Source organism: Morone saxatilis, unplaced genomic scaffold (genome assembly GCF_004916995.1).
Source record: "Morone saxatilis isolate NCDOM2014 unplaced genomic scaffold, NCSU_SB_2.0 Contig19, whole genome shotgun sequence".
Classification (NCBI taxonomy): domain Eukaryota; kingdom Metazoa; phylum Chordata; class Actinopteri; family Moronidae; genus Morone; species Morone saxatilis.
In genome coordinates, this window is record NW_023339751.1 from 844,383 (window position 1) to 865,263 (window position 20,881).

At 41.2% G+C, this 20,881-nt stretch overlaps 2 protein-coding genes across 2 annotated transcripts; one reads left to right on the forward strand and one right to left on the reverse strand.

Moving 5' to 3' along the window:
• The first annotated feature begins 309 nt into the window (after positions 1-309).
• On the forward strand, positions 310-7,887 carry pcgf6 (polycomb group ring finger 6). The gene is made up of 11 exons (XM_035663003.1): positions 310-393; positions 601-684; positions 2,781-2,880; positions 3,041-3,137; positions 3,220-3,275; positions 3,384-3,443; positions 4,310-4,424; positions 5,680-5,707; positions 5,891-5,989; positions 7,532-7,618; positions 7,730-7,887. Exons 2-11 carry the CDS (start codon positions 616-618, stop codon positions 7,778-7,780), a joined length of 762 nt encoding a protein of 253 aa, XP_035518896.1. The 5' UTR covers positions 310-393; positions 601-615; the 3' UTR covers positions 7,781-7,887.
• Positions 7,888-13,536: 5,649 nt separating this feature from the next.
• On the reverse strand, positions 13,537-19,604 carry LOC118329406 (alpha-internexin-like). Its single transcript, XM_035663563.1, has 5 exons — positions 19,259-19,604; positions 17,630-17,860; positions 17,006-17,533; positions 14,283-14,407; positions 13,537-14,148 (listed from the first exon to the last, which is right to left on the reverse strand). The coding sequence occupies exons 1-5, from the start codon at positions 19,544-19,546 to the stop codon at positions 13,959-13,961; spliced, it is 1,362 nt and encodes a 453-aa protein (XP_035519456.1). The 5' UTR covers positions 19,547-19,604; the 3' UTR covers positions 13,537-13,958.
• Positions 19,605-20,881: the final 1,277 nt, after the last annotated feature.

Genomic DNA, 20,881 nt, shown 5'->3' on the forward strand with positions numbered 1-20,881 from the left:
ATATAGAAAATAGAAAAATAGGTGAAAAATTAAAAACATTATACTTAAATATATGAAATATATAGAAGATAGAAACATGTAGTATTAGTGTAGAGTGTTGCACATTAACCAGAATAACATTTCAAGTGCCATGTAAATCATTTTAATGAGAAACTCTCTACAATGAGTTAATATCTCAAAATAGGCATTATAGTAACTCACTGCGGTAAGTTAGAGACTAAATCTTTATTCAGAGAAAGTTCCTCATTACGAAGACAGAATCTAGTTTTCAGGTCACATTTATTCTGAAAGATCCAGACCGGAAGCTGCGTCATCGCCGGAAGCACATCCGTCCGCGGCGCGCGAGGGAAAACTGAGTTGTGTAAAAAAAAAAAACAACAAAGAATAAAAAAGGTAAAGTTAGAAAATACTTTTATTTCTGTGAACGTTTGATTTAGTCGTAACAGCACAGACACGTTTGTTTGTTTGTTTGTTTGTTTTCACACATTTATCAGCGCGTTAGCCAGCTAGCAACGTTAGCTCACTCACTGTCAACTGAAACATTTCACAATAAAAGTTAATGAACAATAAAACGTTTATAATCTGTTTCCCTCGTTACAGGAACACGTGTTGGGAATGTCTCCACCGGCGGGAAGAACGAGCCATGAAGCGGCGAACATATCGGACACCGACTCAGAGGACGAGGTAGTGTACAGGTGTTTATACAGCTGTTTGTACAGCGGTTTACAGGTGTTTACAGGTGTTTATACAGCTGTTTATACAGCGGTTTACAGGTGTTTATACAGCTGTTTACAGGTTTACAGTTGTTACAGCCGTTTATACACGGTTTATACAGGTGTTTTACAGGTGTTTATAGCATGCTTTTTACAGTGTTTACAGTGTTAAGGCTGTTATACAGGTAATGTTTACCAGGTTTAACAGCTTGTTTATACAGCTGTTTGTACAGCGTTTTAGCAGGTGTCTTACAGGTGTTTATAACAGCTGTTTCAGGTGTTGTAGCAGCGGTTTAATACAGCGTTTACAGGTGTTTATAGCAGTTTTACAGGTGTTTTGTACAGCGGTTTATACAGCGGTTTACCAGGTGTTTTATACCAGCTGTTCTACCGGTGTTATACAGCTGTTTAGCAGTGATTATACAGCCTGTTTTAAGGCGGTTTACAGTGTTTATACAGCTGTTTCACAGGTGTTTACAGGTGTTTCATACAGCGTTTATACAGCTGTTTACAGGTTTTATACAGGGTTTATACCAGCTGTTTATACCAGGTATTTTAGCAGGTGTGTCTTTTACACTCTTTACCAGAGTGTTACAGGTGTTTACGTGTTTATACAGGGTGTTTATGGGTGTTAACAGGTGTTTAGCCGGTGTTTATACAGCTGTTTATACAGGTGTTTAAACAGCCGGTTATACAGCCTGTTTACAGTGTTATAGCCGCGTTTATTACAGCTGTTTTATAGCAGGTTTACACAGCCGGTTTATACAGCTGTTTATAACAGGTGTTTATACAGCTGTTATACAGGGTGATTATACAGCTGTTTACAGGGTGTTGACAGTGTTTTATACAGCGGTTTACAGTAGTCGTAGGGCAGTGTTTTATAGCAGCTGTTTATACAGGTGTTTATACAGCGGTTTACCAGGTATGTACAGGTGTTTATACAGCGGTTTACACAGCTGTTTAATACAGGTGGTTTATAAGCCAGCTGTTATACAGCTGTTTATACAGGCTTTTAAGCAGGTTTACATTTATTACACGGTTAACCACGTACAGTTAACTTACAGATGTTATACAGGTGCATATGCATGTTTACAGATGTTATACAGGTGTTTACAGATGTTAGCAGGTGTTATACATGTTACAGATGTATACAGGTTTTAGTACATGTTTAGCAGATGTTATACAAGGGTTTACAGGTGTTATACATGTTTACAGAATGTTAACAGGTGTTTACATGTTTACAGATGTTTAACGGGTTACAGATGTAGTACACGGTTTATAAATGTTTACCAGATGTTATACAGTGTTTACAGATGTTATACAGGTGTTATACAGGGTGTTTTACATAGTTTAAAACAGGATGTATACAGGTGTGTTATAACATGATTTAGCAGAGTGTATACAGTGTTTAGCCAGGATGTTATGACAGTGTTATACATGTAGCAGATGTTACTACAGGTGTTAGCAGATTATTACAGGTGTTACAGATTTTAGCAGGTGTTATACAGGGTGTTTACAGATTTATACAGGTGTGTTAAGCGGTGTTTACAGATGTTAACAGTGTTTAACGGCGGTGCTTTATCAGATTTTTCAGCAGATGTTATACAGGTGTTGATACATTGTTTACAGATGTTATAGACAGGGTTACAGAATATTAACATGGTGTTTAGCAGATGTTATACAGGTGTTTACAGATGTTATACAGGTGTTTATACATGTTTACAGATGTTATACAGGTGTTTATACATGTTTACAGATGTTATACAGGTGTTTACAGATGTTTATACATGTTTACAGATGTTTACAGGTGTTTACAGATGTTATACAGATGCTTCCAGGTGTTTACAGATGTTTACACAGGTTTTTGTTGTCCAGATTTAAGTTAACACATTTGCCTGCTCCAGAGCCGATCTGAAGCAGTTGGATGTGATGGTGAGCTGTTGTACTGAACTGAAGGCTCGTCTAACGCTCAGTGGAAACAACCTGAACTGAAGCAGTAACCACACACACATTAACTACACACAGTGTTATCACGTGAGGTTAATAAAGTTGTGTCTGTTCCCGCAGCCCAAGCTCCCTCTCAATCAGTTCTACCCGTACATCCGCTGTGCCCTCTGCTGCGGCTTCCTCATCGACGCCACCACCATCACAGAGTGCCTGCACACATGTGAGTGAGCCCTCAGAAAGCCCATAATATTCACCACAGTCCTTACGTCAGTGGGTCAGTCAGGCAGACGTGCTGTAAACTGATGAGAGATTATTTAAACCCTCAAATATTAATATCTTTATTCACAAAGTTCTGACTGTGTGTTTTATCTTCTCCCAAGTTTGCAAAGGCTGCATCGTGAAGAGCTTCTTCTACAGCAACAGGTGTCCCACGTGCAGCATCGTAGTCCACCAGACGCAGCCGCTTTACAACATCAGGTCAGTCTTTAAAGGTTCCTCCTGATTTCTCCTCAACCTGCTCTATCAATACATGTTTGTCACGTTTGTCATTGGCTTACAGGCCTGACAGACAACTGCAGGATATCGTTTACAAAATGGTTCCTTTCCTCGAGGAGCGTGAGTACAGTGTATATATACAGATTTATATTTATATATATATGTACAGTCAGGTGTTTCTACCACAATCTTCTGTAAAAATTCTAATGTGAGCTCTTTTCTTCGCAGTGGAAAGAGAACAAATGAGTAACTTCTACAAAGAGAGAGGACTGGAGGTGCCAAAACCAGGTACAATAGGTTCAAAACAGTATTTCCTTCTCTGTGTTATGTAACGTACAGTATTTCACTCTCTTCCTGTGTTAATGGATTCATTCTAATCAACACACTGAATCAAATAATATGAATTAATAACACAGTTGGTCACGGAGCTTCATGGTTTCCGTTCTCTGTCAGTGAGTAACAGACTGCTGAGATCAGTGGTCTCTGAACAAACTGGACTTCTTCCTCTTCCCTCTATAATAAGAAGAGAAAGTGTAACTGACCTGATCCCATATGATCCATTCAGTATTGAGTATCTGCCGATATCGAGTCCCAGTCCATTACTTTAATAGATGTTCAGCTAATCCGGAGCACACTGTGCCCTCCAAGTACATTAAAGTTATTAAAACCAATCAAATGTAAATGTGTGAGCATTGAAAAGCTCTGCACTGCATCAAGAAACAGTGTAATACAGTAATAACAACCCTCTGTGATCTTTGGGACTTTCTCTCTCCAGTGTTTGGTTGCAGCCTGAATCATTGCAGTATTTATTTCCATCATCTCTACGTCTTAGTGCAGGTTACATTAGTTCATTACTCTTTTTGGCGCGTTGAGTGTGGTTGTGTCTGCTCTCTACCGCTCTCTCCTCCGAGCCACTGATGGCTGCACCGTGCCTGAACGCTTTGGGAGTGAAAACAGCCGATGTGAAACGAAGAGCGGATCGATGTGGCTTAAAATACCCGACAGCGTTCCCTGATACGGATCGCTGAGATGGGATCGGGACCTCCCTCATATTGTGTTTTACTGTTTAACTTTGGGGTTTTCACTTTGCATTTAGCATTGATGAGTTCGTGGCTCACGCTGTGGCTCTGTGTTTTCCTCTGCCGGCTCTGCAGTGATGGTGTCCCCGGCTCCTGTTGTGGTCAGGAAGCAGAAGAAGGAGGCCGTTCCTCAGTCTATGTTCACCATTCCTCCTGAGCTGGATGTGTCTCTGATGCTGGAGTTCGTTGGGTGAGCCTTAGTTATGGCTTTATTCTCTATAAAGGACCTGTATTCTTCTGCTCATACGAACACGTTGTGAACACCACTGATCTGTAAAACCATTAACAACATTAGTGTTGGGCAGTTGTTGGTGGTCTAACTTCATCATCATGCCAGTCGAAATACACTGAAAACGTAATGTTTTAATAGAACAAATGACAAGAACAAACATCTCCCAGACCTTTCCCTCACAACAATGTCTAACAAAGTAGCAGTACCAAAATAAATATGCAAATAAAAACAAAAGATAAATAAAAAGAATACATAAAAGAACAATCAAACGTGTAGCATGTGACACAGTGACAGTAAAGGTGGCGTTTCCAAAAGACTGCATCCTGGAGCACAGTTTCAAATGTTTGGGTTTCTCCCCTAAAATGGCGTTTTATTCAGAAAGCCTTAGACTAAATAAAGAAGTTTAGTCCTTTTCGATGTTTGTTTAAAGTCCTCAGGATATATTCCAGGCACACAAAGTTCGGCACATATTTTGAACAATCCTCTGGAATATTAGCAGACGTATGATGAAGTTTGAAGGAGTTTGTATAGTTAGATTTAAAGGCCCTACACATCTTAGATACAAAGAAAATCCAGTTTGATTAACTTAATTCACTGGTTAAACTAAATCTTTGTTTTAATTAGTTAAAGAGCAACAACTGCAGGTTAATGTTGCTTTCAGACGGGGTCACCTTGTCTTCTTATTTCCTAGAATAATCTGTGAATCAGTAAACAGGCTCTCACTGTCTGTTTCTGTTGCCTGTTTCCTGGTAACAGTGTTCTGACCAAAAGCACAGGTGTAACTAATAACATTACTGATGGCTCTGCTCCCACTACACCAGCAGCCTTCACAATACAGGACACTGAAACTCACAGCCAGCACTAGCTTTATTATAACCTGTATATATATATATAGAGAGAGAGAGAGCAGGTGAGTTGGTGTTAGTTTGCCTTGTGTCGTAGCTGTAAAGCTCCTGGTAAATTATATGACTGTCTGTAACCAGAAATCCTCTGGAACTGAGCCTGGTTCTAGTCTCTCTTTGGTGGGAATCACCTTTAAGAAATAAGAGTGGTAACATGTTAGTGTAGTTTAAAGGATCACGACTTTGCTTTTGTAGCAGTGAATGGAATTATAATGCAGTAAAACACAGACAGGCCACCAGATGGGGCTATTTTCTTCCACTGACTGCTCTGTACCAGTTGTACTTACTGTATATTGTGCTCTTGTTTTCAGGGCTGAAGAGGGCATCAATAACTACAAGGTAATGACATAAAATGTTCCTTATTATGGGAGTTTATAACAGTTCTTAGGAGATTATAATGGTGCACTGTAACGATTATCAGAGTAGTTGGCGATTAATTTAATAGTTGCCAACTAATCGGTTAATCGGCTAATCATTGCAGCTCTAGTTGGATTGCACCCTAACCACCCTGTCCCTGTTAAGCCATTAGAGAGGCGGTACGTCCGTGTGTCGGGCGAGGCCACGGTCCGCCACGTGGAGCTGTTCATCAGGAGGAAGATGGAGCTGAGCCCAGCCTGCCAGGTGAGTCTGCTGGGCTTACAGCTGAAGGGTTCACAGTGACCGTCCTGATCCCGACTGTTGCTTCAGACAGCAAAGGAAGTCTTCGTGGCAGTACAGTGTAGGCGTGAGTGAGTGAGAGGGCGCTTTACGCGTTAGAAGACAGCTTTTGTAGTTTCATAATGGCCAACAGTGTGCAGTCCACACTTAAAGGCAACACACACCTGCAGCGAGTGATGCACATTAAAGCAGCCAGCGAATATGTAGAAAATCACAGATATTGAATGAATGCTCTGTACGGCCGACAGGAGTCACACAGCGTCAGTTAATTAAATGGAATTCAACAAATAATTCAACTACAACCGGCTGGTAACGATGGCAGATCATTCACAACACAAATCGGCTGCAGAGAGAGAGAGACATAACAAACACCCGGTTGGAAATAACTAATAACTAAAACTAAACAGCTAACAGTTGTCGGGGTTGGACACAGATCGGAGGCCGTCCCGCTCTGGCGAACAGGCAGCGCTACCACAAATGTTAATTCAGTTACACCAACGTTTAAACATCATTTTACCAGCTCGCTGGAAAGAGAAATAAAGAGTGTGCATATGGACAGAGAGAGAGAAAGAGAAGGAGCTGAAACTTAACTTTAATCTGGTTGACGGCTGTGTCACATGAAAGGGCAGAACGAGTTTAAGTCAAAGGCAGTACGACAATATTCAGGGTTCACATCTGGAAGTTTAGAGACTAGTAGAAACTAGAAACACCTGGAAATTGATTGAAAGGACCAAATATCCTGGAAATAATCTGTAAAATGTGCATTGTACTTTAGCCCCTCACTCAGAATACAAGCAGAGCTCAACAGAGAAGAACTGCTCGGGTCAAATCTCAGCAGGCTGCCTACGAGAGTAGCAGACACTCTTAAGTTAATCTGATTATAGTCTGATAATGAGTGCCATGATACCAAGCGTCTGTCTCAGTGCTGTAAGAGATGCTTACAGATATGAGTGAGTCCTCTGTCCTCAGAGCGCAGGCGGACTGTTTCAGGTTTCAGGTGTTGGTGTATTCAGTATTTGGTAACACGTGGATGAGGATTAGCAGCTTATGCTGATTTCCTGGCCTCAGTGCTGCTGCTGCACTGCTCTGGTCTGTCTGGACAAACCCGGAGAGGACAGAGAAAGACTAATTAAGGGTCGCTGTCCATTGTAACAGAGGTCACAACGGTTATATAACTCTGCCCTTTAAAGACTTTTACAATCACCGCAATCGACTGGTTACCCTTTAAATGTTAGTCAACCCTCTGATCTCCATGTGACCCTGTTAACAGTCAGACGAATATGTTCACTAACCAAAACCAAAAGTCAGACGAGCAAGGGGAGTTCCTTCACCACGACAACAGCCCTACGCTCGGCGCAAGAGGCGCGATGGCGTGTGTGACAAAGCTTTACAGCGAGGCACATCCAGTCCTCAGTGACGTCCTCAGGATCACACTGACCATACCCAGACATGAACTAGGTTATGCTTGTATGGGAAGGGGTGTGACGTGTGTTTGTGTGTCTGCAGGTGGATGTGGTTTGTGGAGACCACCTCCTGGATCACTACCAGTCCCTTAAAGACATACAGAACTCTGTGGGCGAAGAGGCGCTACAGGTGAGCAGAAACACGCAGCAGGAACCAACCACAGATTTAATGATGGGAGTTTTGTAGACGGCCAGGAATACTTTCTAACGATGCTTTTGTTCTGTTTCCACTCTGCTACAGGACGGTCTGCTGGTGCTGCACTTCGGCTTGGTCCTGCCCTCCGAGTCTTGAGCACGTGGGGCGGATGTAGTTCATTCCTGACCTTCTCTCCATCAGACTCTTTCTACTTTGGCATTATAACTACTCCACAACTGTCTCCGATTGTTCGCCTCTACTGCTAATAACTGTGAAAGAGAATAAGCAAAAAACAAACATGCAAATCTATCATGGGTTTTGTGTGGCTGCTGACCAAGTGGCATTACACAAGGATTCTGGCACTTGCATTGATTGAGTTTCATAAAAAGTTATTGCAGAATATGGAACATAGCCTTAAAGCACATGAGCACTGTTTATTCCTTGAATGATAACTGTGAATGGTAAAGCAATAGCTCAAGACAAACAGCAGATGTACCTCTTCATAATACTTTGACACTTAAAGGATACTACCTGCTAATGTTTTTTACAGGATTACACATTGGGTCGATTAATACTATTATTCTGTGGTTATATAAATATAATTAATATAAGTGAAAATGACACAGTTTTTGTTACAGGGTCCAGAGAGAACTGTACCATAATTCTAAATTTCAATGCTTTGCAATAGGCGCTCCTCACAGCAGCCGATGGATGTTGCATCATGCTAGGGGAAGGAATAAAATGGGCAACCACAGGTGTGGACTAATTGATTAAACATTCTATGCTGGCATCAATTATATGGACTTAGTTCCAGGACCTTCACACCGCTTGTGTTACTGAGGAGGTTATAATTGAACACAGCCGCCATTAATGCCTTAATTCCATTAATGCATTAATTTTCACCTGTGCATTCTGCTATGACATGTCAAATATTGTACATGACAGAGGGGGACATTTTACAGCAGAATTGTGGCACAGTCAAATGGTCACACAGATTTTGTTTTGGTAACCAACCTGTACAACAAAGGTATTTTATAGTTTTGGTTAAGTTAAAAAAAAAAGGTTTTTGGAAATGGCAGTTACGATGATACTGCCATCTGAGTTAAAGCAGTAAGCTAACAGCGTATGGGGGTTATAATAAGTGTTGGAACTAGTAGTTAGGTTTTGATAGATTACAGTTCTTACCCATCTTCTTCACAATAAAACTGCGGTCCAATATTTCATTTACCAGCAGTTTAATACCCTTTATGGCTGTTCTTTAGCATTGATAAATTTAAAATTAATTAAGTTTATTTGGTGTTAAATTTTAGTGAAAGTTAACTCACAGCTGGGAGGCACCACAAGGAATAATAAATGTTATATCAGTGGATAAAATTGGTGACTACTTAACTAATAGGAAATTGATCATCTATTAAGTGTTATGTGGGCTGGGGCTGCAGAACTTAGTCTTGTGAACATAAAGTGCTTTGGGATGTGAGTAGGTTCCGAGAGGAAATGTTTGTGCTAGGGAAGCATGTGAGAAAAATATCTTATATAGTGAACTTATTCAGTTTTTTGCTATGGCGGCAGGCAACGGGCAAGAACCATTCGGTGTCTCAAGCACTAAAGCCTGATAGCTCAAAATGTGAATGATATTAATCTTTCCATCATTGACAATGATGACTTATCACGGCGCTGGTTCAAAAGCACGATGTGATAAACACAAATCCAGCATACACTGCATCAGGAGCTGTAATATTCTTGGTGCAAAGCACCTATGGGTTAGAGTCATATGGCACGTTACTATTGTTTGAATCATCTATATATGCATTCCTTGCATTCCATGTGCTATTCTTGACATTGTGATGAATGCTGCGGCTTCTGCGACCTTTTTGGGGGGCTTAAAACCTAATTTCTCAAGCTTAAGGGGCAATCAGCGCAAACTACCTACTGCGCAAGTTTGAGTGACGATGAATATACCACCAGTAGGGGTCGGGTGAGGGTGGGCAGCAGCGCACATCACCTTTTAAGGTCATCACCTAACCTCTGTGCATAAATGAAACAGGGAGGAGGGTTAGTGGTTCAACTGGCTGACGGCATGGGGACGGAAATAGTTGGCTGGTTTAGGACAGGTTGGGAAAAGTTGATGGGATTTAAGACTATTTATTTTATGGCAAACACTTTGGAGTGGATACTTTGCAATTATGCCAGACATTGTAAAATGGGGATGAAAATTAATAAATTACGTCATTTAATTATTAAAACCTTTCGGTGTACATTTGGTTCAGCCGGTAGCTGTATGTAACAAGTCTAGGTTCTCATTTTCTCTGTCTGATTACACAAATCGGTGTGCTGTTTCAAGATCTAATAAAGTGTCTGAAACAAGAGCTAGTCAGTACAGAACTTTTCTGAAAACTTGCTTCTGTAGCCATGACACATTTTTGTTTCTCGCTTTTAGTGCTGCCACTTGCTACTGTGGAGCAAGAAAGAAAAATCACAACTACTGTGGAGTGAGGGGGGCGGATGGGTGGAGTGGGAGTATAATTTTTTTGTTTTACCTGGTAAACAAAATGAAAATCCAGACGGTCTCTAGGTGAACAGTAGGATTCATTTGGACCCTTGCTCCTTCACTCCACCACAGATAGCTTGTGGATTTGGAACTGTACACTAAGGTGAGGTCGTGCTCGTCCTCAGCTAAGGGATCAGTGCACTGGGTCAATCTGAAATTGACAGCTGCAAGAGTGTAGTTAAAGTAACAATTCTTTCCCCATTTTTAAACAATAATACTGCTGTGCTTTGGAATGAAGGTTCGGAGCATTGTAAATGAAAAGACAATAATAAACAGGAGATTCACACACTTGATATTTTTTTTCAATTCTTCGCAAAGACGGGATGGGATATTACTGCTTTGACCTCTTGTAGTATGTAAATTTTATCCATATATAGACATTGATTTTACTTAGGTTCTTGGACAGGCTTTGTCATATGTAATAAAAATGAATTGAAGTTAAATTATATTGTTATTCTCACACATGTGTGATTGCTTCTCCTGAGGTAACCTGGGCGAATGAAGAAGTTGTATTGTTTAAAGGGGTAAGGCAGATTTTGTTACTCAAACGGAATTTGTGCTTACTAAAAGCTTCCATTGAATGGTAGGAGTGCATTTCAGAAGGACAAGGAATTGTCTTTTCTATGATGAGTGAAAATTTAAATCATGTGGAATGCGTATTGCTTGTTCCACAAAACTCGTTACGGTGCGCGTTATTGGCTGGCCAGAGAGGTTAGTCACTAAAACAACTGCATGCATTCTTTTGCGTGTGGCAGTAATGTCTTCTTCAAGTCCATCAGGAGTACGTTGTGGGACGTGCAGTATCGAAGGTCTAATACAGCTGCACTAGTTCACATACATTTAGCTGACCACCAGAAACCTCGCTTTTAATTCTTAGGTGTAGTATAAGAGCTTAGATTCAAGGTATAGCAGTTATGGTTATTAAAGACTTGTGTAACCAATAACCTGGGATGGGAATAGCAAGTGGTATTTGGTATCCAGGATTTGTAAGATGTCGACTAGAGACATAGGATATTAGAGGTTAAATGTTTGTGTGGAATTCAGAGCCAGAGCCTTTGGAGGGGCATTCTTTGCCCTACATGCCATCTTGGGAAAAAGTTGCGCAGGTTACTGAGTGTACTTGTGTAGCCTGGTGGCTGGGTAGTTGACGCTGGTTTTATCTTAGAGTAATCCTCACATATATAACACCTCAAAGGTGGGTGGCTAATCAATCCTACCGGGCTATTGGTTTTTTTATTTATTAGCCGGATGACTCGGAATGGGTATGGAATCAGAAGTCGTGGAGTATTAACTAATGGATTTCAAAATTTTAAGTCTGTGTCAATATATTAGCTCATACGCTATGTTAGCTTCAGTTAAATTACGACTCTTAATCTGTAATTCCGCATCAATGTTGACTGCAAAGATATGTGAAACATCTGAAAGCCGCCATTTATTTAAACTTTCCTATTAAAGGGGCTTGATCATAACCTACTACCGAAAGGTTTGATGTTGTGGATGTGTGGTGTGTGGTAGTGGTGCATGCTTTTTATATTGCCTAATCTGCATAATATGCTCATTAGCGCTCATACTCTTATAATATTGTATCCCACTAACCAACAGTTTGCTAATATGTGAATTTGATTTACAAATTGAGCTTGTGGTTATTCTGTCTGTGTTTTGATCATTGAACTTGTTGACAGAACCTGCGCCACCGTATTCGGCAGCTGCTGTCGCTAGTTTTAAATACAATGTTGGTTCATATGTAATTGATGTATTAAAATGTGTGATCTGATTTAAAGATTTTTTCTAATTACAATTTCGTGAGCGGATATGAAACTGTTGAAAAAAAAAAAATTAAGGGTAATAACTGTTATATGATGTGCACACAGTGGGAACAGATTGTGTGTCCTTGTTTTTCATACATCCAATTTTATTCAGGTTTATGAACTGCTTCCTATGTGAGTCTTGTAGAAGTCCCACAAATATACATATCGAACTAATTGTACAGTGATATATAGTGCCCTTAAGTCAGGTCAAAGTATTGTTTAGAAGCCGTCTAGAACTGAAGAAATGGCCTGGATATTGCTGTGGATAGCGGAACTATGCGCCATTTTATCAGTATCTGCGCGTATATGTTACCTGACTACGGATATGTGTCACTCGTGCGTGCATCTTATGTGATTGCGCGCTGGATTTACAAGCTGCTCGCAATGTGTAACTAGAAATGGTTGGACGAAGTGGTATTGTTAAAGCTAGTAGTAAAGAAACTAAACACAGCCCTAAATATCGAAAAAAGAAATAATAAAACGAAAAGCAAGAACAATAGATAAATGAATAATTCAGTGGTGATTATAGCTACTAATGAACAACATACCTATGAATATATATATATATATATATATATATACAAACGACACATCACTAGTTGTCAGTCATGTCATTTTTATTCTCTGCATTATTCAGTGCAGCTGTTTACATCGACACTGCAGCCTGATGAAATGAACAGTTAGACTACATTTACATTTATTTTTCACTGATAAAGCATTGTGTACATAATCGCTATGCTTTCTGCTGCAACAGGTTGTTTTTCCAACATGCAGTAGTAGTCTACTACTACTATCTGACAATGTAAGCAAGGGAAAAACATCTACACAAAACACACTGGTGTCAACCCCCCCGTACACCCTATGTGCCTAAAGTGCTTCAAACTGACCTGGTGGCTCCACAAAATACTCTAGAAATCTTACTTTTGAGGGAGAACAATGACGGACAAGTGCAGAACATAGAGAACTTCTGTTCTTAGAATAATTGCTATTCAGCTCAAACTGTGGCTTTAAGTTTGGTTCTTTAAAGCCAATTTGACAGCTGATATTCAGCTGAATAGCACAGATTCATCGACAACCTTCTGCAACAACAGAGAAGCTGAACTTCACTAAAACATTTGGAGACTTTCTCTCGAGACATTTAGACTGTATCCGGGCAGTTTATTTCTTACTTGTCACACAGCAGCAAAATGGAAACTCACAGGACCGTGTCCAGACTTTATTTTACTGGGGGGGCACAAGTGGGGCACTGACTTATGTAGAAAGGTAGCAGTAAGTATGTGTCTCAGCTTTCCAGCCATCCCCAATTCATGCACTTCCAGTAATGTTTAGGGAAACATAACTAGAAAACTAAAAAGCTGGATGGTTGTAGCTCAAACAAGGGATCAGCATAAAGTGGGCATGTCTGCAAAGGGGAGACTCGTGGGGGGGACCCATAACCCATTTTCATTCAAATATCTTGAGGTCAGAGGTCAAGGGATCCCTTTGCAAATGGCCGTGCCAGTTTTTCCATCCATTTAGCCTAAATTTGGAGCGTTATTTAGCCCCCTTCCCAACATGCTACCATGACGGGGTTGGTACCAATGGATACATTAGTTCATCTAGTTTTATATGATGCCACATTTATATGAGGGCCCCACCTCTAGACACGCCCTTGGAAATTCATCCCCAGAACATTCAGTACTTGGTCCCATATTTACTGTGGTACAATATTTGCATCTCCTCTGGGGACGTAAAGTACACATGGCCAAGATTTTCAGGTTAGTTTCCTTTGTTTACCTCTGCTTTTATTTGGATAAAATTTGATAGTTTCAGAGTCCTATGCCCAACTAAAAAAATCTAATTTTGTATTTCTTAAGATACTGACTTTCTGCTCTGATTCCAAAACATTTCTTAGTGTTGCCCCTAATAAATACAGTATGTGACTATGAACTCACTATACATATATGGTATATCTCCAGATTTCCCTGTCTGTCTTTCGTCAGTTGGAGTTGATGTCTGCCTCATCTTTATCCTCACTGCTCTCCTTGAAGCTTTCCTTCGTGGCCCCTTCTTTCTCCCTCTGGCTGCTCTTGGAGGAGCCGGCTGAGGCTCGAGGCTGGTAGCTGTAGCTGGCAGCACCAAACGACATCCCTGAGTTAAAGTGTGTCTCTTCCCCCTCCAGCAGTTTCCTTACGGGACCAAAGGAAACACATGTCAGACTAAATGCACAGACTTAATACACCTGACAATGCTTAAAGACGTTTAACGAGTCAACTAGTCAAGAGATCTTTTGTTTTGCTTTGTCCTTTAATCCAGTCAGCACCTGTAGGCAGCTATCTCTATGTCCAGGGCCATCTTGACGTTGAGCAGGTCCTGATACTCTCTCAGGTGCTGGGCCATCTCACCCTTCAGGTTCCTCAGCTCAATATCCAGGTGGCCAATAGTGTCCTGTTACATCGGAAATAAGACGAGAGTTAGAAAAGAGAAAAGCTGTAAGATTATCAGTAGTGTCTGACAGTTTTCCAAGTGAATTCACCTCCTTAGCATGTATACTGTCTGTTTCTATGCAGATGACACCCAAATCTATATTTCACTTACATTGGGTGACTATGGACCTGTTGGATCTTTGTGTAACGATCAAATCAGTGACTGGAACACAGAATATCGTCTCTGGGGATGGGACCATATATGATATTATCGCGTATCGTGATAAAAAACACTCCCTTATCGTTTATCGGATATCCTCACATAATTCTCATGATTATTGTGATGGTATCGTGTATTGCTATTATTTTGGACAAAATAATTGTGACATAAAATGTTCATATAATCCCATTTGTAATCCCTGTCTCTCATTACTGAGAGTCAAGACAGAAATCTTCCTCTTATCTTGGATTCAGATTTAAATTTCAATAGTCACACTTTCCACCATCTTAAAAATATTGTTAGGATCAGAGGAGTTTGTTTCTAGTAGATTGGACTACTGCAATGGTCTGTACACAGGTCTTTTAAAAAACGTTTTTTGTCTAGGAAATACGATCACATTACAATAGTCCTAAAATTCTTACACTGGCTACCTGTCACTCAGAGGGCCAGGGATATCAGAGATAATCTGATAGAAAAAGGGGTCCTCCTGGTAGACGCTTCTCTTCCCAAAAGTTCCCATTTGGAGTCAAGATTGCGGCATTTTCGAACCATTCATTTGACCTCCACTTACGTCACATTTTAGCTGCTAACTAATCATGGATGTACACGCTACATGCATGAACGTGACTACGCAGTAGGCTGATATTGAAACTAAATAGGGAAGTCAGTCAGAGTTGGAGGTGCTGAGAGAAAGTCTGTCTAAATAATGTCGTCATACTAAATGCTAAATGCATGACATTCATGGTTTTTGAAAAACCTATAGCCTATAACATTTTACACAAATCTTATTACTTTTTAGAGGATAAAACTGATTAAAAAACCTCTCTTGTCATAAATACTAGTGTACACATGTAAATCCCAGTAAAAAGGGGGAAAGACATTATAAGTTTAAGCATTTTTATGAAGTAATGCTTTGTATTATGCCAGATTTGAACTTCCAGCGCCCATATAGGCTTTTCTGTCATATAACTCTGGACTGTAGGATTTCCTTCGATCCCTTACAATGATCTTTGGGGCTTAGCTTTACCTTCTCTAAAGGGCCAGTGAAAGCAGATGGCCTTCCTGTTCCGATTTAGCAGGTCAGAGGTTAATCTAATAGACGGGCAGGGTCAATTCACTAAGAACTGTTTCAATCAGTCTCACGGAGGCTTATTAAAGGGACTAACACACACTAAAGGTCACGTTTGACTTCTGACCTTGAACCTGAATTAGGCAGATAAATGTGAAACTTAGAGCCAGCGAGAGGTTATCATTACAGACAGTATTTCTTTATTTCTAATTTACTTCTATTTTATATGTATATTTGATTAAATGTTAGTTGGAAGCCTCGCTGCTCCCATTTTTATTTACTGTTAAAGGAACAATTACACATTTGGGAAACTAGCATGGCTGTGTCCGTAGGTAACAAAATCTGCATACCAGCACCTTTAAAACAAACTAATTAACACAAGTGTAATGTTTGTGGTGATTTTTAGGGAGCTTTTATTAAACAATGTACTGTTTGTAGTCAAAATTGGACACAGGGACATATAACTATCTTTTTTGGAGCCAGCTTCAAGTGGCCGTTGGAGGAACTGCAACTTTTGGCACTTCTGCATTGGCATCATTTTTCAGCCCAGGTTGGCACTTGGTTTTGAGATGTTTCTCCTGCCAGTTCAGTACAACAAGATTACCGCCCAGTACAATGGAGGTGAATAAATGAAACAAACCCAGGAGACCATCGTGGCACATGTGAAACCGAAAAGTCCCAGTTTACTTAAATAACGTTACGTACATGACTTGCTGTTGCAGTAAAGCCAACATGACCTGCAAGTCACGCTTTTAACCCAAATTATGTTAAGTTTAAAAATGTTTTACATAGGTAAAAAGATGCAGACTCTATTTTATCCAATAATTTATGTTTTAAGATAAATAATAGTAGTAGTAATAGTAAATAATAGTGATTACAATGAATAAGTGAATACGTTAACAGCAATGCTGGTAGCAACATAGAAGCTCCAGGAAGTTGCAAACTTAATGTAAAGTCAACCAACCTCTGTGAATTCTGCGCGACCTTGCAAGGCCAAGAGAAGGTATCTAGACAGGTATTATGGCCCAGTTCCTTCAGGAAGTTGCAGTTGTGATCGCAACAATAAACGCAAATTCAACCAATCCCCATGAATTCTGCATGATTTTGTCCAGTTGTAGTTTCACTAATAATAGCCTTCCCCTGTGCAAACATTGAGCCTTACGTAACCAGACTTCTAGTGAGTTTATTCTCACCGGAACGAGTTGCCTTCAGCCATTTTAGGCCGCAATAATCCCCCCAAAAACAGCCTGTGAAATCCTGGAGGGACACGCTAATATATGTTCCCCTGGTTTATCTACTCACTATACTTGTTAATGACTATGATTGCTTGCCTGCATGGCTGTGACTTCTGCGTTGTGTGAATCCTCCATCTCTGTGATCTGCCTCTCCAGAGACTCATTGGCGCCTCTCAGGCTCTCGATCTCAATGGTCCTGGACTGCAGCTGCCTCCTGAACTCATTGATCTCCTCCCTGCTGGCCCTCATTGCCTCGCTGCTCCTGCTGGCCTGCTCGCTGAGGCTGGCAAACTTGCTCTTGTACCAATCCTCGGCGGACTGCAGATTTTTGGAGGCGATGGACTCGTACTGGCTGCGGATCTCCTTGAGGGCCGAGGTGAGGTCCGGTTTGGCGAGCTCGAGCTCCACGGAGACCTGCTGCGCCTCCATCATGCTGCTCAGCTCCTGCATCTCCTCATCGTGCACTTTCCTCAGGAAGGAGATTTCGTCCATCAGCGACTCCAAGCGGCGCTCCAGGTCCAGGCGAACAGCTGTGGCGTCATCCACGTCCTTCCTGAAGGACCTCAAGGTTTGCTCGGCTTCCTCCCGCGCCCTCCTCTCCTCATCATACTTCACACTGAGCTTCTGAAATGAGACATGACAGGAGAGCTCAGATGAAATCCCAGCAGTAAATACTGATAGGATACAGGAAATAAATGCAGAACTACCTAATGGTTTTACCTGCAGCTCATCCTCCATGTTGTTCTTCTCGATCAGGATGCGGTTCTTGTCCCTGCTCAGCTCCTCCAACTGGGATCGCAGGTCCCTCATCTCCTGCTGGTAGACATGAGCGACGCGGGATGGCTCGGTCTGCTTCTGCCGCAGCGTCACCAGCTCCGTCTCCAGCACTTTATTCTGCTGCTCCAGGTGCCGCACTTTATCGATGAACATGGCGAAGCGGTCATTCAGACCCTGCACAACGGGATAAATGCTTGTTTATGGTTGTACAAAATCGTTAAAGCGTTGATTCACTAAACCTTAAACCTGCATCCAATATAATTTACCATCTGTATTTTCAAAGCTTATATTTCTCAGCGCACTGTGAAACAATCAATGTGTTAAAGCTGCACTGGATACGTTTCATTCTTGTTTTTACCACTTGGGGGCAGCAGAATAATCTCTAAACACAACACTGACATATAACTACCTTAAAATCTACCCCAAATTGGTAATAACTGGAAAGCGGAGACACATACTTGATGCCACCCCTGTATAAGTCTGTGCCCCACTTTGTGGCCCACAGTCCAACGAAGTCTGGAAACCCCCCCCATCCCCCCGGCTTTCACCAACACTAGATCTTCTGAAGTCAACTCCAGTCATATATATTATTTACAGCTGTGAGTTTCCCTGCGTGACATCTCAAAATGTTTGCACTTCTTTGTGATCGCCTCTCACTGTGCAGAATGATGTACGTACACAGTCTGAAGGCTGTTCTCACATCCATCTGCTGACGGAGGAAAATGTGTCTGCGCTCAACGTGAATCTAAGTTTAACACAAGCTTGATTTTGTTACATCACAACTAGTCTGTACGCAGCTTACAGGAGAGTGATGTGGAAACCTCCAGGCCACATAACACTGAGAGTCAACAGGGAAGAAAGAGACATAGACTCTGGATTTAAGGAGGGAGAAGGAGTGGGTATCAGACACAGTTTTCTATGGACTAAAACGGGTCTGTGGGGGATGTTTCACCTTTTGTAAGGTTGCAGAATGATTGGAAAGGAAAAGATAAATGAATGGTTTGGAGTGTCAATAAATTGGTTAAAGCCCTAATAAAGTTAATCCTGATCCTGCTGCAGTCAGAGCCCCTCTGGAACCTTTGATTCATTTTAGCATTTATTTTATTATTAATGTTTATTAATTAGTTAATTAATTTTATTATTGTTATATATATGTTTATTTTACCTGTATTTAGGAAACGTTGCACATGTTCACATATACACATTTTATTGTACATAGTAAATATATTTTATATTGTATTTTATTCCCTTTCTTTACTCTTTGTTCCACATTGTTGGTAACCACATTTTATTATTTGTTTTACTAGTTTCCATCTAATATAAAGTGACTCCAGTCAGGTAAATGCAGTTCACTACCTGGACTGATACTTAAGGGCTGTGGCTGCAGAATTATAAGCTAATTATCATGAAGTATGTGAAGTGTTGATAATGTTTGGACCTTATTGTATGTCAGCTTTATGTCTATATTGGGTGAGGCTATCAAATGTGGATTTTTAATATCAACAGATCATTATAGAGAAATAATTAAAAACTCTTTTTGTTCAAATAATCCGTTTTAACTTGCACACCTACCTGCAGCTGCTCCTTCTCGTTAGTTCTGATGACTTTTAATTCACTGTTGACTATGGAGGTCTGGTTCAAGTCAAGGAAGTCGCCGGGCATCGAAGAGAAAGAGGTGGAGGACCGGCCGATCCGTCTGTACACGTTCATGGGGGCCGAGCTGGTGCGGGCCATGGGCCTGAGCCCCGGGGAGCTCCGGGTGGAGGCGCTGCCCATGCGGGAGGAGGAGGCAGAAAACCTAGGAGAGTCCCCGAAAATCTTCCGGTAGGATGACGAGGTGTAACGGTCTCCGTGGCTCATTTTTGCTCTGAGTCTGAGGTAAAACTGAGGGACTTAAAGAGCTTTAAGGGAGCTTATAGACAGCAGCGTGCCAGTGGAGCCAACCATTTTACGCACGACGACACACGATTAGTAACATTTGTGGAGGGGAGTGAAGATGTTTAATGATGTATTTTATTTATATGAGAGATAAAAACAAACACTGGTGTCATTTCTTTTCCAGATTTCAGGCACGCCTCGAGGTTTTTTTCCGCGTGCGTAAACAGTTGGACCCGTCCACGGAGGAGCAGCACCACTCTGTACGTGCGTCATGTGTTTCACCTGTCACACCAGCAGGTAGTGCACTATATAGCTGTGTCTCACAAGCTTTACTACAGCGTGGGTCCTACGGTTAGGGGTGTGTGGAAACCTGATTCACCAGTTTGCAGCATTTAGAACTCAAACAGGAAGAAACAGTAAATGTATTGGGGATTAGACTCATCATCAACTATCAACCTTCCCACATTCACGTGCACAGGGAGCACCTGGTGCCACTGTGGTCCAACAGCGCCTCCTCTCTGCCACCCACAACCCTGCATCTCACGGACAGGAACAGTTCCCTCATCTTCATCACCAGCACTCTCCTTACAGTCAGTTCACTGGAGAAGCTCCCTTTGGCCAACCAGCGGATTGCAGATGGTTCTTCATCAAACATAAAGCTGAACTTCTGTTTACCAGTTTAATGACAGTGAGTGTGTGTGTGTGTGTGTGTGTGTGTGTGTGTGTGTGTGGTCTACAAGGGAACACAGAGATGAATCATGACTTCCATTATTCAACTAACTAAAGGATGTCTCATTCAGATAAACAGAAATACACCTTACTCTGTAATAACAATATCAGGCTGGAAAGGATGTAATGCTATATCTAAATTCTGAATTTACATCATAACCACATAAAACACCTGGAAATATATAATCTCTGCTCTTCCATATTATCACACGACTGTGTCCCCAAGTTACCCTTTAATGAGCAGTCTATTACAATCCGCACAAACTGGTGCAACAGTTACACTTCTTTACACAATGAAGGTCACATTAACTATTAGAAACTTGACGATCATTTACATTAACACAAAGACAGAGAAGATATAAACTTATTTGGTTTCGCTCACTCTTGCACAGCCATGCACCCAGCGCCTGAAGGCAGCGGCTGTGGGTAGAGGCTCAGGCTGTAACTGTGGAGACTACGTGGAGTTTCCTGTCGGTGCAGGACACTGTAGGTTGTGTTCAGGTGAAGGTGCAGATCACTAAAGGCTGTGGGTGGAGGTTGGAGCTGAAGCAGTCTACCAGAATCTACAGTTTAGGTGTAAAGAGGGAC

Coding starts and splice junctions, on each gene's coding strand:
- pcgf6 (XM_035663003.1), top strand. CDS start 616: ATGTCTCCACCGGCGGGAAGAACGAGCCATGAAGCGGCGAACATATCG. Junction 685..2,780: donor ACACCGACTCAGAGGACGAG/GTAGTGTACAGG, acceptor CTGTTCCCGCAG/CCCAAGCTCCCTCTCAATCA. Junction 5,990..7,531: donor AGCTGAGCCCAGCCTGCCAG/GTGAGTCTGCTG, acceptor GTGTGTCTGCAG/GTGGATGTGGTTTGTGGAGA.
- LOC118329406 (XM_035663563.1), bottom strand. CDS start 19,546: ATGAGCCACGGAGACCGTTACACCTCGTCATCCTACCGGAAGATTTTC. Junction 17,861..19,258: donor ACGAGAAGGAGCAGCTGCAG/GTAGGTGTGCAA, acceptor CCCGTTGTGCAG/GGTCTGAATGACCGCTTCGC. Junction 14,408..17,005: donor CAGAAGTCACAGCCATGCAG/GCAAGCAATCAT, acceptor CCGATGTAACAG/GACACTATTGGCCACCTGGA.